At 52.7% G+C, this 15,873-nt stretch overlaps 1 protein-coding gene across 1 annotated transcript; it reads right to left on the minus strand.

Moving 5' to 3' along the window:
* Positions 1 to 9,429: 9,429 nt before the first annotated feature.
* Positions 9,430 to 14,700, minus strand: LOC137307659 (TSC22 domain family protein 3-like; the record flags this gene model as incomplete). The annotated part of the gene is made up of 2 exons (XM_067976893.1): positions 9,430 to 10,508; positions 14,605 to 14,700. Coding segments are annotated over 2 exons (345 nt in total), but the record flags the coding sequence as incomplete, so codon positions are not given.
* Between the last annotated feature and the right edge of the window lie 1,173 nt (positions 14,701 to 15,873).

The raw sequence follows: 15,873 nt of genomic DNA on the forward strand, positions 1-15,873 counted from the left end.
AGGGAATAGAGAGGGATAAACGGGATAGAGTGAATGGAGAGGGATAAACGGGATCGAGAGGGATAAACGGGATAGAGGGAATGGAGAGGGATAAACGGGATAGAGGGGATGGAGAGGGATAAACGGGATGGAGAGGGATAAACGGGATAGAGAGAATGGAGAGGGATAAACGGGATAGAGTGAATGGAGAGGGATAAACGGGATAGAGAGGGATAAACGGGATAGAGAGGATGGAGAGGGATAAAAGGGATAGAGGGGATGGAGAGGGATAAACGGGATAGAGGGGATGGAGAGGGATAAACGGGATAGAGGGGATGGAGAGGGATAAACGGGATAGAGAGGATGGAGAGGGATAAACGGGATAGAGGGGATGGAGAGGGATAAACGGGATAGTGGGGATGGAGAGGGATAAACGGGATAGAGTGAATGGAGAGGGATAAACGGGATAGAGAGGGATAAACGGGATAGAGAGGATGGAGAAGGATAAAAGGGATAGAGGGGATGGAGAGGGATAAACGGGATAGAGGGGATGGAGAGGGATAAACGGGATAGAGGGGATGGAGAGGGATAAACGGGATAGAGAGGATGGAGAGGGATAAACGGGATAGAGGGGATGGAGAGGGATAAACGGGATAGAGGGAATGGAGAGGGATAAACGGGATAGAGGGGATGGAGAGGGATAAACGGGATAGAGGGGATGGAGAGGGATAAACGGGATAGAGGGGATGGAGAGGGATAGAGGGGATGGAGAGGGATAACCGGGATAGAGAGATTGGAGAGGGATAAACGGGATAGAGAGGATGGAGAGGGATAAACGGGATAGAGAGGATGGAGAGGGATAAACGGGATAGAGGGGATGGAGAGCGATAAACGGGATAGAGGGGATGGAGAGGGATAAACGGGATAGAGAGAATGGAGAGGGATAAACGGGATAGAGAGAATGGAGAGGGATAAATGGGATAGAGAGGGATAAACGGGATAGAGGGAATGGAGAGGGATAAACGGGATAGAGAGGATGGAGAGGGATAAACGGGATAGAGGGGATGGAGAGGGATAAACGGGATAGAGGGGATGGAGAGGGATAAACGGGATAGAGGGGATGGAGAGGGATAAACGGGATAGAGAGAATGGAGAGGGATAAACGGGATAGAGAGGGATAAACGGGATAGATGGAATGGAGAGGGATAAATGGGATAGAGAGGGATAAACGGGATAGAGGGAATGGAGAGGGATAAACGGGATAGAGAGGATGGAGAGGGATAAACGGGATAGAGGGGATGGAGAGGGATAAACGGGATAGAGGGGATGGAGAGGGATAAACGGGATAGAGAGAATGGAGAGGGATAAACGGGATAGAGAGGATGGAGAGGGATAAATGGGATAGAGAGGATGGAGAGGGATAAACGGGATAGAGGGGATGGAGAGGGATAAACGGGATAGAGGGAATGGAGAGGGATAAACGGGATAGAGGGGATGGAGAGGGATAAACGGGATAGAGAGAATGGAGAGGGATAAACGGGATAGAGAGGATGGAGAGGGATAAACGGGATAGAGAGGATGGAGAGGGATAAACGGGATAGAGGGGATGGAGAGGGATAAACGGGATAGAGGGGATGGAGAGGGATAAACGGGATGGAGAGGGATAAACGGGATAGACGGGATAGAGAGGGATAAACGGGATAGAGTGAATGGAGAGGGATGAACGGGATAGAGAGGATGGAGAGGGATAAACGGGATAGAGGGGATAGAGAGGGATAAATGGGATAGAGGGGATAGAGAGGGATAAACGGGATAGAGTGAATGGAGAGGGATGAACGGGATAGAGAGGATGGAGAGGGATAGAGGGGATGGAGAGGGATAAACGGGATTGAGAGGGATAAACGGGATAGAGGGAATGGAGAGGGATAAACGGGATAGAGGGGATGGAGAGGGATGAACGGGATAGAGAGAGATAAACGGGATAGAGGGAATGGAGAGGGATAAACGGGATCGAGGGGATGGAGAGGGCTAAACGGGATAGAGGGGATGGAGAGGGATAAACGGGATAGAGGGGATGGAGAGGGCTAAACGGGATAGAGGGGATGGAGAGGGATAAACGGGATAGAGAGGGATAAACTGGATAGAGGGAATGGAGAGGGATAAACGGGATAGAGGGGATGGAGAGGGATAAACGGGATGGAGAGGGATAAACGGGATAGAGAGGGATAAACGGGATAGAGTGAATGGAGAGGGATAAACGGGATAGAGAGGGATAAACGGGATAGAGGGAATGGAGATGGATAAACGGGATAGAGGGGATGGAGAGGGATAAACGGGATGGAGAGGGATAAACGGGATAGAGAGAATGGAGAGGGATAAACGGGATAGAGTGAATGGAGAGGGATAAACGGGATAGAGAGAATGGAGAGGGATAAACGGGATAGAGAGAATGGAGAGGGATAAACGGGATAGAGAGAATGGAGAGGGATAAACGGGATAGAGTGAATGGAGAGGGATAAACGGGATAGAGTGGATGGAGAGGGATAAACGGGATAGAGGGGATGGAGAGGGATAAACGGGATGGAGAGGGATAAACGGGATAGAGGGGATGGAGACGGATAAACGGGATAGAGGGGATGGAGAGGGATAAACGGGATAGAGGGGATGGAGAGGGATAAACGGGATAGAGAGAATGGAGAGGGATAAACGGGATAGAGTTAATGGAGAGGGATAAACGGGATAGAGGGGATGGAGAGGGATAAACGGGATGGAGAGAGATAAACGGGATAGAGGGGATGGAGAGGGATAAACGGGATGGAGGGGATGGAGAGGGATAAACGGGATAGAGGGGATGGAGAGGGATAACCGGATGGAGAGGGATAAACGGGATAGAGGGGATGAACGGGATGGAGAGGGATAAACGGGATAGAGGGGATGGAGAGGGATAAACGGGATAGAGGGGGTGGAGAGGGATAAATGGGATAGAGGGGATGGAGAGGGATAAACGGGATAGAGGGGATGGAGAGGGATAAACGGGATGGAGAGAATGGAGAGGGATAAACGGGATATAGTGAATGGAGATGGATAAACGGGATAGAGAGAATGGAGAGGGATAAACGGGATGGAGAGGGATTAACGGGATAGAGGGGATGGAGAGGGATAAACGGGATAGAGGGGATGGAGAGGGATAAACGGGATAGAGGGGATGGAGAGGGATAAACGGGATAGAGGGAATGGAGAGGGATAAACGGGATAGAGAGAATGGAGAGGGATAAACGGGATAGAGTGAATGGAGAGGGATAAACGGGATAGAGAGGATGGAGAGGGATAAACGGGATAGAGAGGATGGAGAGGGATAAACGGGATAGAGAGGATGGAGAGGGATAAACGGGATAGAGAGGATGGAGAGGGATAAACGGGATAGAGAGGATGGAGAGGGATAAACGGGATAGAGGGGATGGAGAGGGATAAACGGGATAGAGGGGATGGAGAGGGATAAACGGGATAGAGGGGATGGAGAGGGATAAACGGGATAGAGAGGATGGAGAGGGATAAACGGGATAGAGAGGATGGAGAGGGATAAACGGGATAGAGGGGATGGAGAGGGATAAACGGGATAGAGGGGATGGAGAGGGATAAACGGGATAGAGGGGATGGAGAGGGATAAACGGGATAGAGGGGATAGAGAGGGATAAACGGGATAGAGGGGATAGAGAGGGATAAACGGGATAGAGTGAATGGAGAGGGATGAACGGGATAGAGAGGATGGAGAGGGATAAACGGGATAGAGGGGATGGAGAGGGCTAAACGGGATAGAGAGGGATAAACGGGATAGAGGGAATGGAGAGGGATAAACGGGATAGAGGGGATGGAGAGGGATGAACGGGATAGAGAGGGATAAACGGGATAGAGGGAATGGAGAGGGATAAACGGGATAGAGGGGATGGAGAGGGCTAAACGGGATAGAGGGGATGGAGAGGGATAAACGGGATAGAGAGGGATAAACGGGATAGAGGGAATGGAGAGGGATAAACGGGATAGAGGGGATGGAGAGGGATAAACGGGATGGAGAGGGATAAACGGGATAGAGGGAATGGAGAGGGATAAACGGGATAGAGGGGATAGAGAGGGATAAACGGGATAGAGTGAATGGAGAGGGATAAACGGGATCGAGAGGGATAAACGGGATAGAGGGAATGGAGAGGGATAAACGGGATAGAGGGCATGGAGAGGGATAAACGGGATGGAGAGGGATAAACGGGATAGAGAGAATGGAGAGGGATAAACGGGATAGAGTGAATGGAGAGGGATAAACGGGATAGAGAGGGATAAATGGGATAGAGAGGATGGAGAGGGATAAAAGGGATAGAGGGGATGGAGAGGGATAAACGGGATAGAGGGGATGGAGAGGGATAAACGGGATAGAGGGGATGGAGAGGGATAAACGGGATAGAGAGGATGGAGAGGGATAAACGGGATAGAGGGGATGGAGAGGGATAAACGGGATAGAGGGAATGGAGAGGGATAAACGGGATAGAGGGGATGGAGAGGGATAAACGGGATAGAGGGGATGGAGAGGGATAAACGGGATCGAGGGGATGGAGAGGGATAGAGGGGATGGAGAGGGATAACCGGGATAGAGAGATTGGAGAGGGATAAACGGGATAGAGAGGATGGAGAGGGATAAACGGGATAGAGAGGATGGAGAGGGATAAACGGGATAGAGGGGATGGAGAGGGATAAACGGGATAGAGGGGATGGAGAGGGATAAACGGGATAGAGAGAATGGAGAGGGATAAACGGGATAGAGAGAATGGAGAGGGATAAATGGGATAGAGAGGGATAGAGGGAATGGAGAGGGATAAACGGGATAGAGGGGATGGAGAGCGATAAACGGGATAGAGGGGATGGAGAGGGATAAACGGGATAGAGAGAATGGAGAGGGATAAACGGGATAGAGAGAATGGAGAGGGATAAATGGGATAGAGAGGGATAGAGGGAATGGAGAGGGATAAACGGGATAGAGAGGATGGAGAGGGATAAACGGGATAGAGGGGATGGAGAGGGATAAACGGGATAGAGGGGATGGAGAGGGATAAACGGGATAGAGGGGATGGAGAGGGATAAACGGGATAGAGAGAATGGAGAGGGATAAAAGGGATAGAGAGAATGGAGAGGGATAAACGGGATAGAGAGGGATAAACGGGATAGATGGAATGGAGAGGGATAAACGGGATAGAGGGGATGGAGAGGGATAAACGGGATAGAGGGGATGGAGAGGGATAAACGGGATAGAGGGAATGGAGAGGGATAAACGGGATAGAGAGGATGGAGAGGGATAAACGGGATAGAGGGAATGGAGAGGGATAAACGGTATAGAGAGGGATAAACGGGATAGAGAGAATGGAGAGGGATAAACGGGATAGAGAGGATGGAGAGGGATAAACGGGATAGAGAGGATGGAGAGGGATAAACGGGATAGAGGGGATGGAGAGGGATAAACGGGATAGAGGGGATGGAGAGGGATAAACGGGATGGAGAGGGATAAACGGGATAGAGGGGATAGAGAGGGATAAACGGGATAGAGCGAATGGAGAGGGATGAACGGGATAGAGAGGATGGAGAGGGATAAACGGGATAGAGGGGATAGAGAGGGATAAATGGGATAGAGGGGATAGAGAGGGATAAACGGGATAGAGTGAATGGAGAGGGATGAACGGGATAGAGAGGATGGAGAGGGATAAACGGGATAGAGAGGGATAAACGGGATAGAGGGAATGGAGAGGGATAAACGGGATAGAGGGGATGGAGAGGGATGAACGGGATAGAGAGGGATAAACGGGATAGAGGGAATGGAGAGGGATAAACGGGATCGAGGGGATGGAGAGGGCTAAACGGGATAGAGGGGATGGAGAGGGATAAACGGGATAAAGAAGGATAAACGGGATAGAGGGAATGGAGAGGGATAAACGGGATAGAGGGGATGGAGAGGGATAAACGGGATGGAGAGGGATAAACGGGATAGAGGGATAAACGGGATAGAGGGGATAGAGAGGGATAAACGGGATAGAGGGAATGGAGATGGATAAACGGGATAGAGGGGATGGAGAGGGATAAACGGGATGGAGAGGGATAAACGGGATAGAGAGAATGGAGAGGGATAAACGGGATAGAGTGAATGGAGAGGGATAAACGGGATAGAGAGAATGGAGAGGGATAAACGGGATAGAGAGAATGGAGAGGGATAAACGGGATAGAGAGAATGGAGAGGGATAAACGGGATAGAGTGAATGGAGAGGGATAAACGGGATAGAGTGGATGGAGAGGGATAAACGGGATAGAGGGGATGGAGAGGGATAAACGGGATGGAGAGGGATAAACGGGATAGAGGGGATGGAGACGGATAAACGGGATAGAGGGGATGGAGAGGGATAAACGGGATAGAGGGGATGGAGAGGGATAAACGGGATAGAGAGAATGGAGAGGGATAAACGGGATAGAGTTAATGGAGAGGGATAAACGGGATAGAGGGGATGGAGAGGGATAAACGGGATGGAGAGGGATAAACGGGATAGAGGGGATGGAGAGGGATAAACGGGATGGAGGGGATGGAGAGGGATAAACGGGATAGAGGGGATGGAGAGGGATAACCGGATGGAGAGGGATAAACGGGATAGAGGGGATGGAGAGGGATAAACGGGATGGAGGGGATGGAGAGGGATAAACGGGATAGAGGGGATGGAGAGGGATAAACGGGATGGAGAGGGATAAACGGGATAGAGGGGGTGGAGAGGGATAAACGGGATAGAGGGGATGGAGAGGGATAAACGGGATAGAGGGGATGGAGAGGGATAAACGGGATGGAGAGGGATAAACGGGATAGAGGGGGTGGAGAGGGATAAACGGGATAGAGGGGATGGAGAGGGATAAACGGGATAGAGGGGATGGAGAGGGATAAACGGGATGGAGAGAATGGAGAGGGATAAACGGGATATAGTGAATGGAGATGGATAAACGGGATAGAGAGAATGGAGAGGGATAAACGGGATGGAGAGGGATAAACAGGATAGAGGGGATGGAGAGGGATAAACGGGATAGAGGGGATGGAGAGGGATAAACGGGATAGAGGGGATGGAGAGGGATAAACGGGATAGAGGGAATGGAGAGGGATAAACGGGATAGAGAGAATGGAGAGGGATAAACGGGATAGAGTGAATGGAGAGGGATAAACGGGATAGAGTGAATGGAGATGGATAAACGGGATAGAGAGAATGGAGAGGGATAAATGGGATAGAGGGAATGGAGAGGGATAAACGGGATAGAGGGAATGGAGAGGGATAAACGGGATAGAGGGAATGGAGAGGGATAAATGGGATAGAGGGAATGGAGAGGGATAAACGGGATAGAGGGAATGGAGAGGGATAAACGGGATAGAGGGAATGGAGAGGGATAAACGGGATAGAGGGGATGGAGAGGGATAAACGGAATAGAGAGGGATAAATGGGATAGAGAGGGATAAACGGGATAGAGGGAATGGAGAGGGATGAACGGGATAGAGAGCATGGAGATGGATAAATGGGATAGAGAGGGATAATCGGGATAGAGAGGATGGAGAGGGATAAACCGGATAGAGGGGATGGAGAGGAATAAATGGGATAGAGGGAATGGAGAGGGATAAACGGGATGGAGGGAATGGAGAGGGATACAGGGGATGGAGAGGGATAAACGGGATAGAGAGGGATAAACGGGATAGAGAGGATGGAGAGGGATAAACGGGATAGAGAGGGATAAACGGGATGAAGAGGGATAAACGGGATAGAGGGAATGGAGAGGGATAAACGGGATAGAGAGGATGGAGAGGGATAAACGGGATAGAGAGGGATAAACGGGATGAAGAGGGATAAACGGGATAGAGAGGATGGAGAGGGATAAACGGGATAGAGAGGATGGAGAGGGATAAACGGGATAGAGAGGATGGAGAGGGATAAACGGGATAGAGAGGGATAAACGGGATGAAGAGGGATAAACGGGATCGAGGGGATGGAGAGGGATAGAGAGGGATAAACGGGATGGAGGGGAATGAACAGAGTGAACTGTAAGACACTATTATATAAGTGGGGGGTTTTATACCGTGTCGCTGGCTTGGGCTTGTTTTAGTCTAATTGGTGCTTTCTGGGAACCCCTGATGTGATCGAGAGACTAATTGTTATTGATGTCGGACGATTGTGAAGTGTTTGTAAACTCTGGGTCTGGGCCCAGGAAATGGTTCGAAAATACAGCAGGAAATGACTGGTTTGCTTTTTTGTTGACTGGTTGCTGTTAATTGACGGTAATATTTAAGCCAGTGTGAGAGCCAATGAGAGGTGATGGGTGTGTAAGGTGATGTAAACACTGATTTGCTCCCTTGGGGACCTGAACCCTGGGGCCAGCAGAGAGAGACTCACCGACACACGAGACAAAACTCCCAGATACAAAACAACTCCTTTATTACATTGTGTACATCTGACATTTCCACACATTCACTCAATAGACCAGAGATGATCCACAGTGGGACACGGCCACTCCCCCTCCCCACCTCGGGCCCCTGCCCCTCCGCACTCGAGTCCTGCCCATGACCTGCAGCTTTCGCCTCTTCCCACAATGCTGGTGGCAGCCTGAGAGAAACTGCCTCTCTCTGGTTGCTAATGATTCCCCCCCCCGGCCCATCAATATTTTAACATGGGCTGACTGGAAACACTAAGCCAGCTCACAGAGAAGAATCAAACTCCTGTCCGTTAAAGTCTAAGAGTCTGTGTTAAAGTGAACAATCCATTTTGGCCTTGTCCCTCTTGTATCAGTTCTCACCCCTATCACTCTATCAATGCAGAATAGGACCATCTGTGTTTGATCCAATCACTAGATCCCAGCAAGAAGATCACACGGAGGCTGATGTAATCCTAGCAGTGATGTACAGTGCAGTTTAGGAGTGATATCGCTGCCCTCCATATCACAAGATCAGTGTTCACAGTCCTGGTTACACAGAGGGCCACATTAACCTGTCGCTGGTACAGTCACAGCTTCACGGTGAAACGAATGGTCTCCTGAAGCAATGAGTGCGGGAGAGTGGCAGAGTGAGGGTGTTCCGAGCCTCAATCCTTCCTAACACTGTGGGTGGGAGGCGGCCCTGGGCTCTGTGGGGGTGGGAGGCGGCCCTGGGCTCTGTGGGGGTGGGAGGCGGCCCTGGGCTCTGTGGGGGTGGGAGGCGGCCCTGGGCCGTGTGTGGGTGGGAGGCGGCCCTGGGGACTGGGCCGTGTGGGGGTGGGAGGCGGCCCTGGGCCGTGTGGGGGTGGGAGGCGGCCCTGGGCCGTGTGTGGGTGGGAGGCGGCCCTGGGCCGTGTGGGGGTGGGAGGCGGCCCTGGGCCGTGTGGGGGTGGGAGGCGGCCCTGGGCCCTGTGCGGGTGGGAGGCGGCCCTGGGCCCTGTGGGGGTGGGAGGCGGCCCTGGGCCCTGTGGGGGTGGGAGGCGGCCCTGGGCCCTGGGCCGTGTGGGGGTGGGAGGCGGCCCTGGGCCGTGTGGGGGTGGGAGGCAGCCCTGGGCCGTGTGGGGGTGGGAGGCGGCCCTGGGCCGTGTGGGGGTGGGAGGCAGCCCTGGGCCGTGTGGGGGTGGGAGGCGGCCCTGGGCCGTGTGGGGGTGGGAGGCGGCCCTGGGCCGTGTGTGGGTGGGAGGCAGCCCTGGGCCCTGGGCTCTGTGGGGGTGGGAGGCAGCCCTGGGCCCTGGGCTCTGTGGGGGTGGGAGGCGGCCCTGGGCCCTGGGCCGTGTGTGGGTGGGAGGCGGCCCTGGGCCGTGTGTGGGTGGGAGGCAGCCCTGGGCCCTGGGCCCTGTGTGGGTGGGAGGCGGCCCTGGGCCGTGTGTGGGTGGGAGGCAGCCCTGGGCCCTGGGCTCTGTGGGGGTGGGAGGCAGCCCTGGGCCCTGGGCTCTGTGGGGGTGGGAGGCGGCCCTGGGCCCTGGGCCGTGTGTGGGTGGGAGGCGGCCCTGGGCCCTGTGCGGGTGGGAGGCGGCCCTGGGCCCTGTGGGGGTGGGAGGCGGCCCTGGGCCGTGTGTGGGTTCAACCTGAGGGAAAGATTCCATCCCAGCTCATTCCATGTCCCAATCCAAATCCTGGTGATTAGAGATTGACAAGTACATGGATAAAAGCTCAGCCTTTGGAATATCCAAACCACAAATCACCAGCTGTGGCCTTGCAATATGCGGTCAGGTCATTATCAATATTTGAGTGGGCCTCCTTGCTCCCAGAGATGGCCCTTAAACCACAGAGCCACCCATGTGCTGGACAGTGACGGGACCCACGGGGTGTGTTTCAGGCTTACTGGGCCTGTCCTGGGGCTGCAGGCTGGACTGAAACTTATCGAGCTGCTGAGGACTGGCCAGGATCTTCAGCAAGCTGTTTTCACGTTCCAACATTGAGTTCTTCTCCACCAGTTCTTTAATCTGCTCTTTCAGCATCTCGACCTCCTCCCTCACTGCAAACATCAGGTGATTCTTCACCAGGTCCTGCAACAGTACAAAGGCCAGGGTCACAGCTACTGTTAGTACACAAACCAGGGTACGCGGGCTGGGTCACAGCTACTGTTAGTACACAAACAGGAGTATTGTGTCCAGTTCTGGGCACCGCACTTTAGGAAAGATGTGAAGGCCTTGGAGAGGGTGCAGAAGAGATTTAGCAGAATGATTCCAGGGATGAGGGACTTTAGTTACATGGAGAGACTGGAGAAGCTGGGGTTGTTCTCCTTGGAACAGAGACGGTTGAGAGGAGATTTGATCGAGGTATTCAAAATCATGAAGGGTCGAGACAGAGTAGGTAGAGAGAAACTGTTCCCATTGGTGGAAGGGTCAAGAACCAGAGAACATCGATTTAAAGTGATTGGCAAAAGAACCAAAGGTGACATGAGGAAAAACCTTTTTACACAGCGAGTGGTTAGGATGTGGAATGCACTGCCCGAGGGGGTGGTGGAGGCAGATTCAATCATGGCCTTCAAAAGGGAACTGGATAAGTACTTGAAAGGAAAAAATTTGCAGGGCTACAGGGAAAGGGCGGGGGAGTGGGGCTAGCTGGATTGTTCTTGCACAGAGCCGGCACGGACTCGATGGGCTGAATGGCCTCCTTCTGTGCTGTAACCTTTCTATGATTCTATGAAACCATGGTACATGGGCCTGTGTCACAGCTACTGTTAGTGCACATACCACGGTACACGGCACTGAGTCACAGCTACTCTTAGTACACAAACTATGGTACACGGGTCGAGGTCACAACTACTGTTAGTACACAAACCATGGTACACGGGCCTGGGTTACAGCTACTGTTAGCACACAAACCGTAAGAACATAGGAACATAAGAAATAGGAGCAGGTGTAGGCCTTACGGCACCTCCACCATTCAATCAGATCATGGCTGATCTTGTACCTCAACTCCACTTTCCTGCCCGATCCCCATATCCCTTGATTCCCCGAGAGTCCAAAATTCCATCCATCTCAGCCTTGAATATATTCAATGACTAAGCATCCACAGCCCTCTGGGGTAGAGAATTCCAAAGATTCACAACCCTCTGAGTGAAGTAGTTCCATCTCATCTCACTCTTACCCTGAGACTATGCCCCCCAGTTCTAGACTCTCCAGCCAGGGGAAACAGCCTCTCAGCATCCAGGATTTTGACCCAGCGACGATGAAGGAACGGCGATATATTTTCAAGTCGGGATGGTGTGTGACTTGGAGGGGAACGTGCAGGTGGTGTTGTTCCCATGCGCCTGCTGCTCTTGTCCTTCTAGGTGGTAGAGGTCGCGGGTTTGGGAGGTGCTGTCGAAGAATCCTTGGCGAGTTGCTGCAGTGCATCCTGTGGATGGTACACACTGGTGCGCCGGTGGTGAAGGGAATTAATGTTTAGGGTGGTGGATGGGATGCCAATCAAGCGGGCTGCTTTATCCTGAATGGTGTTGAGCTTCTTGAGTGTTGTTGGAGCTGCACTCATCCAGGCAAGTGGAGAGTATTCCATCACACTCCTGACTTGTGCCTTGTAGATGGTGGAAAGGCTTTGGGGAGTCAGGAGGTGAGTCACTCGCCGCAGAATACCCAGCCTCTGACCTGCTCTTGTAGCCACAGTATTTATATGGCTGGTCCAGTTAAGTTTCTGGTCAATGGTGACCCCCAGGATGTTGATGGTTGGGGATTCGGCGATGGTAATGCCGTTGAATGTCAAGGGGAGGTGGTTAGACTCTCTCTTGTTGGAGATGGTCATTGCCTGGCACTTGTCTGGCGCGAATGTTACTTGCCACTTATGAGCCCAAGCCTGGATGTTGTCCAGGTCTTGCTGCATGCGGGCTCGGACTGCTTCATTATCTGAGGGGTTGCGAATGGAGCTGAACACTGTGCAATCATCAGCAAACATCCCCATTTCTGACCTTATGATGGAGGGAAGGTCAATGATGAAGCAGCTGAAGATGGTTGGGCCTAGGACACTGCCCTGAGGAACTCCTGCAGCAATGCCCTGGGGCTGAGATGATTGGCCTCCAACAACCACTGCCATCTTCCTTTGTGCCAGGTATGACTCCAGCCACTGGAGAGCTTTCCCCGTGATTCTCATTGACTTCAATTTTACTAAGGCTCCTTGGTGCCACACTCGGTCAATGCTGCCTTGATGTCAAGGGCAGTCACTCTCACCTCACCTCTGGAATTCAGCTCTTTTGTCCATGTTTGGACCAAGGCTGTAATGAGGTCTGGAGCCGAGTGGTCCTGGCGGAACCCAAACTGAGCATTGGTGAGCAGGTTATTGGTGAGTAAGTGCCGCTTGATAGCACTGTCAACGACACCTTCCATCACTTTGCTGCTGATTGAGAGTAGACTGATGGGGCAGTAATTGGCCGGATTGGATTTGTCCTGCTTTTTATGGACAGGACATACCTGGGCAATTTTCAACATTGTCGGGTAGATGCCAGTGTTGTAGTTGTACTGGAATAGTTTGGCTAGAGGCGCAGCTGGTTCAGGAGCACAAGTCTTCAGCACTACAGCCAGGATGTTGTCAGGGCCCATAGCCTTTGCTGTATCCAGTGCACTCAGCCGTTTCTTGATATCACGTGGAGTGAATCAAATTGGCTGAAGACTGGCTTCTGTAATGGAGGGGATATCGGGAGGAGGCCGAGATGGATCATCGACTCAGCACTTCTGGCTGAAGATGGTTGCAAACGCTTCAGCCTTGTCTTTTGCACTCACGTGCTGGACTCCGCCATCATTGAGGATGGGGATGTTTGCAGAGCCTCCTCCTCCCGTTAGTTGTTTCATTGTCCACCACCATTCACGACTGGATGTGGCAGGACTGCAGAGCTTTGATCTGATCCGTTGGTTGTGGAATCGCTTAGCTCTGTCTATAGCATGTTGCTTCCGCTGTTTAGCATGCATGTAGTCCTGAGTTGTAGCTTCACCAGGTTGGCACCTCATTTTTAGGTACGCCTGGTGCTGCTCCTGGCATGCTCTTCTACACTCCTCATTGAACCAGGGTTGATCCCCTGGCTTGTTGGTAATGGTAGAGTGTGGAATATGCCGGGCCATGAGGTTACAGATTGTGCTGAAATACAATTCTGCTGCTGCTGATGGCCCACAGCGCCTCATGGATGCCCAGTTTTGAGCTGCTGGATCTGTTCTGAATCTATCCCATTTAGCACGGTGATAGTGCCACACAACACGTTGGATGGTGTCCTCAGTGCGAAGACGGGATTTCGTCTCCACGAGGACTGTGCGGTGGTCACTCCTACCGATACTGTCCTGGACAGATGCATTTGCGACAGGTAGATTGGTGAGGACGAGGTCAAGTAAGTTTTTCCGTCGTGTTGGTTCGCTCACCACCTGCCGCAGGCCCAGTCTGGCAGCTATGTCCTTCAGGACTCGGCCAGCTCGGTCAGTAGAGGTGCTACCGAGCCACTCTTGGTGATGGACATTGAAGTCCAAGATGTGCTGCTCCTTCAGAAGCTCCGTGAAAACGTCATCTCATCGTCCGGCTCTCTGTTCATACGTAGCGAACGGCGTGAAGTTCCTGCACTGAGGTCACAAATACGGACAAAACTCACCACAAAACGTGAGTGCTTGTCCATTCCAGTCTAAACGCCATTTTAACGGCGTGGAAAATCTTAATTATTGCCAAACAGCCTCTCTGGCCCTGAAAATTAACTTTTACAAATGTGGATTCTCGTTCCTTCAGCTTTGAATTATTGTTGGGCATTTACTATTCTTTCTGTCTCTTTTTTCTCTGTCACTTAATCCAATCTTTCCCTCTATTTATTTCTCTTTCTGTACCCGATTTGCCGTTGAATTCACTATTCTAACTTCCACATCCTGGTTCAGACTCTGCTCATTAACGATTCTTCAATCTTATCGATTAAGGAGATACCCAGCTGCTTTCCCCGTTCACACAGGTCCCAGATGGCCCATAGAGAGTGTCGCAGAGACTGGATCTCCCACTGACAGCAATTCCCAGCGTGAAACCCCAGGGAAAGTCTCCAGGGAAAGTCTAGGAACGGCTGCAACCATTTGTTCACAGCACAATCCGGCCCATTCGAAATGTCTGTGTAATGAAGAGATCAGTGACTCAGAGACTCCAGCTTACCATGGCCTGCTCAATCCTCCTGTCAATGGTCACCACACTCGTCCCTGACACACTGCAACAAAGAACAAAGAAAATCAAATTAATGCTCACGACAGATTAGTGACTTCACATTGTTTCTACAGGAAATAACTGGTGCACTGACTGAACGCCCACACACACACCGTCCCAAACCCCCACACACACACCGTCCCAAACCCCCACACACACACCGTCCCAAACCCCCACACACACACCGTCCCAAACCCCCACACACACCGTCCCAAACCCCCACACACACCGTCCCAAACCCCCACACACACACTGTCCCAAACCCCCACACACATACCATCCCAAACCCCCACACACACACCGTCCCAAACCCCCACACACACACCGTCCCAAACCCCCACACACACCGTCCCAAACCCCCACACACACACCGTCCCAAACCCCCACACACACCGTCCCAAACCCCCACACACACCGTCCCAAACCCCCACACACACCGTCCCAAACCCCCACACACACCGTCCCAAATCCCCACACACACCGTCCCAAACCCCCACACACACCGTCCCAAACCCCCACACACACCGTCCCAAACCCCCACACACACACCGTCCCAAACCCCCACACACACCGTCCCAAACCCCCACACACACCGTCCCAAACCCCCACACACACACCGTCCCAAACCCCCACACACACACACCGTCCCAAACCCCCACACACATACCATCCCAAACCCCCACACACACCGTCCCAAACCCCCACACACACACCGTCCCAAACCCCCACACACACAGTCCCAAACCCCCACACACACACCGTCCCAAACCCCACACACACCGTCCCAAACCCCACACACACCGTCCCAAACCCCCACACACACACAGTCCCAAACCCCCACACACACACCGTCCCAAACCCCACACACACCGTCCCAAACCCCACACACACCGTCCCAAACCCCCACACACACACCGTCCCAAACCCCCACACACACACCGTCCCAAACCCCCACACACACACCGTCCCAAACCCCCACACACACACCGTCCCAAACCCCCACACACACACCGTCCCAAACCCTCACACACACCGTCCCAAACCCTCACACACACCATCCCAAACCCCCACACACACCGTCCCAAACCCCCACACACACCGTCCCAAACCCCCACACACACACCGTCCCAAACCCCCACACACACCGTCCCAAACCCCCACACACACACCGTCCCAAACCCCCACACACACACCGTCCCAAACCCTCACACACACCGTCCC

This window comes from Heptranchias perlo, unplaced genomic scaffold (genome assembly GCF_035084215.1).
Source record: "Heptranchias perlo isolate sHepPer1 unplaced genomic scaffold, sHepPer1.hap1 HAP1_SCAFFOLD_1081, whole genome shotgun sequence".
Lineage (NCBI taxonomy): Eukaryota > Metazoa > Chordata > Chondrichthyes > Hexanchiformes > Hexanchidae > Heptranchias > Heptranchias perlo.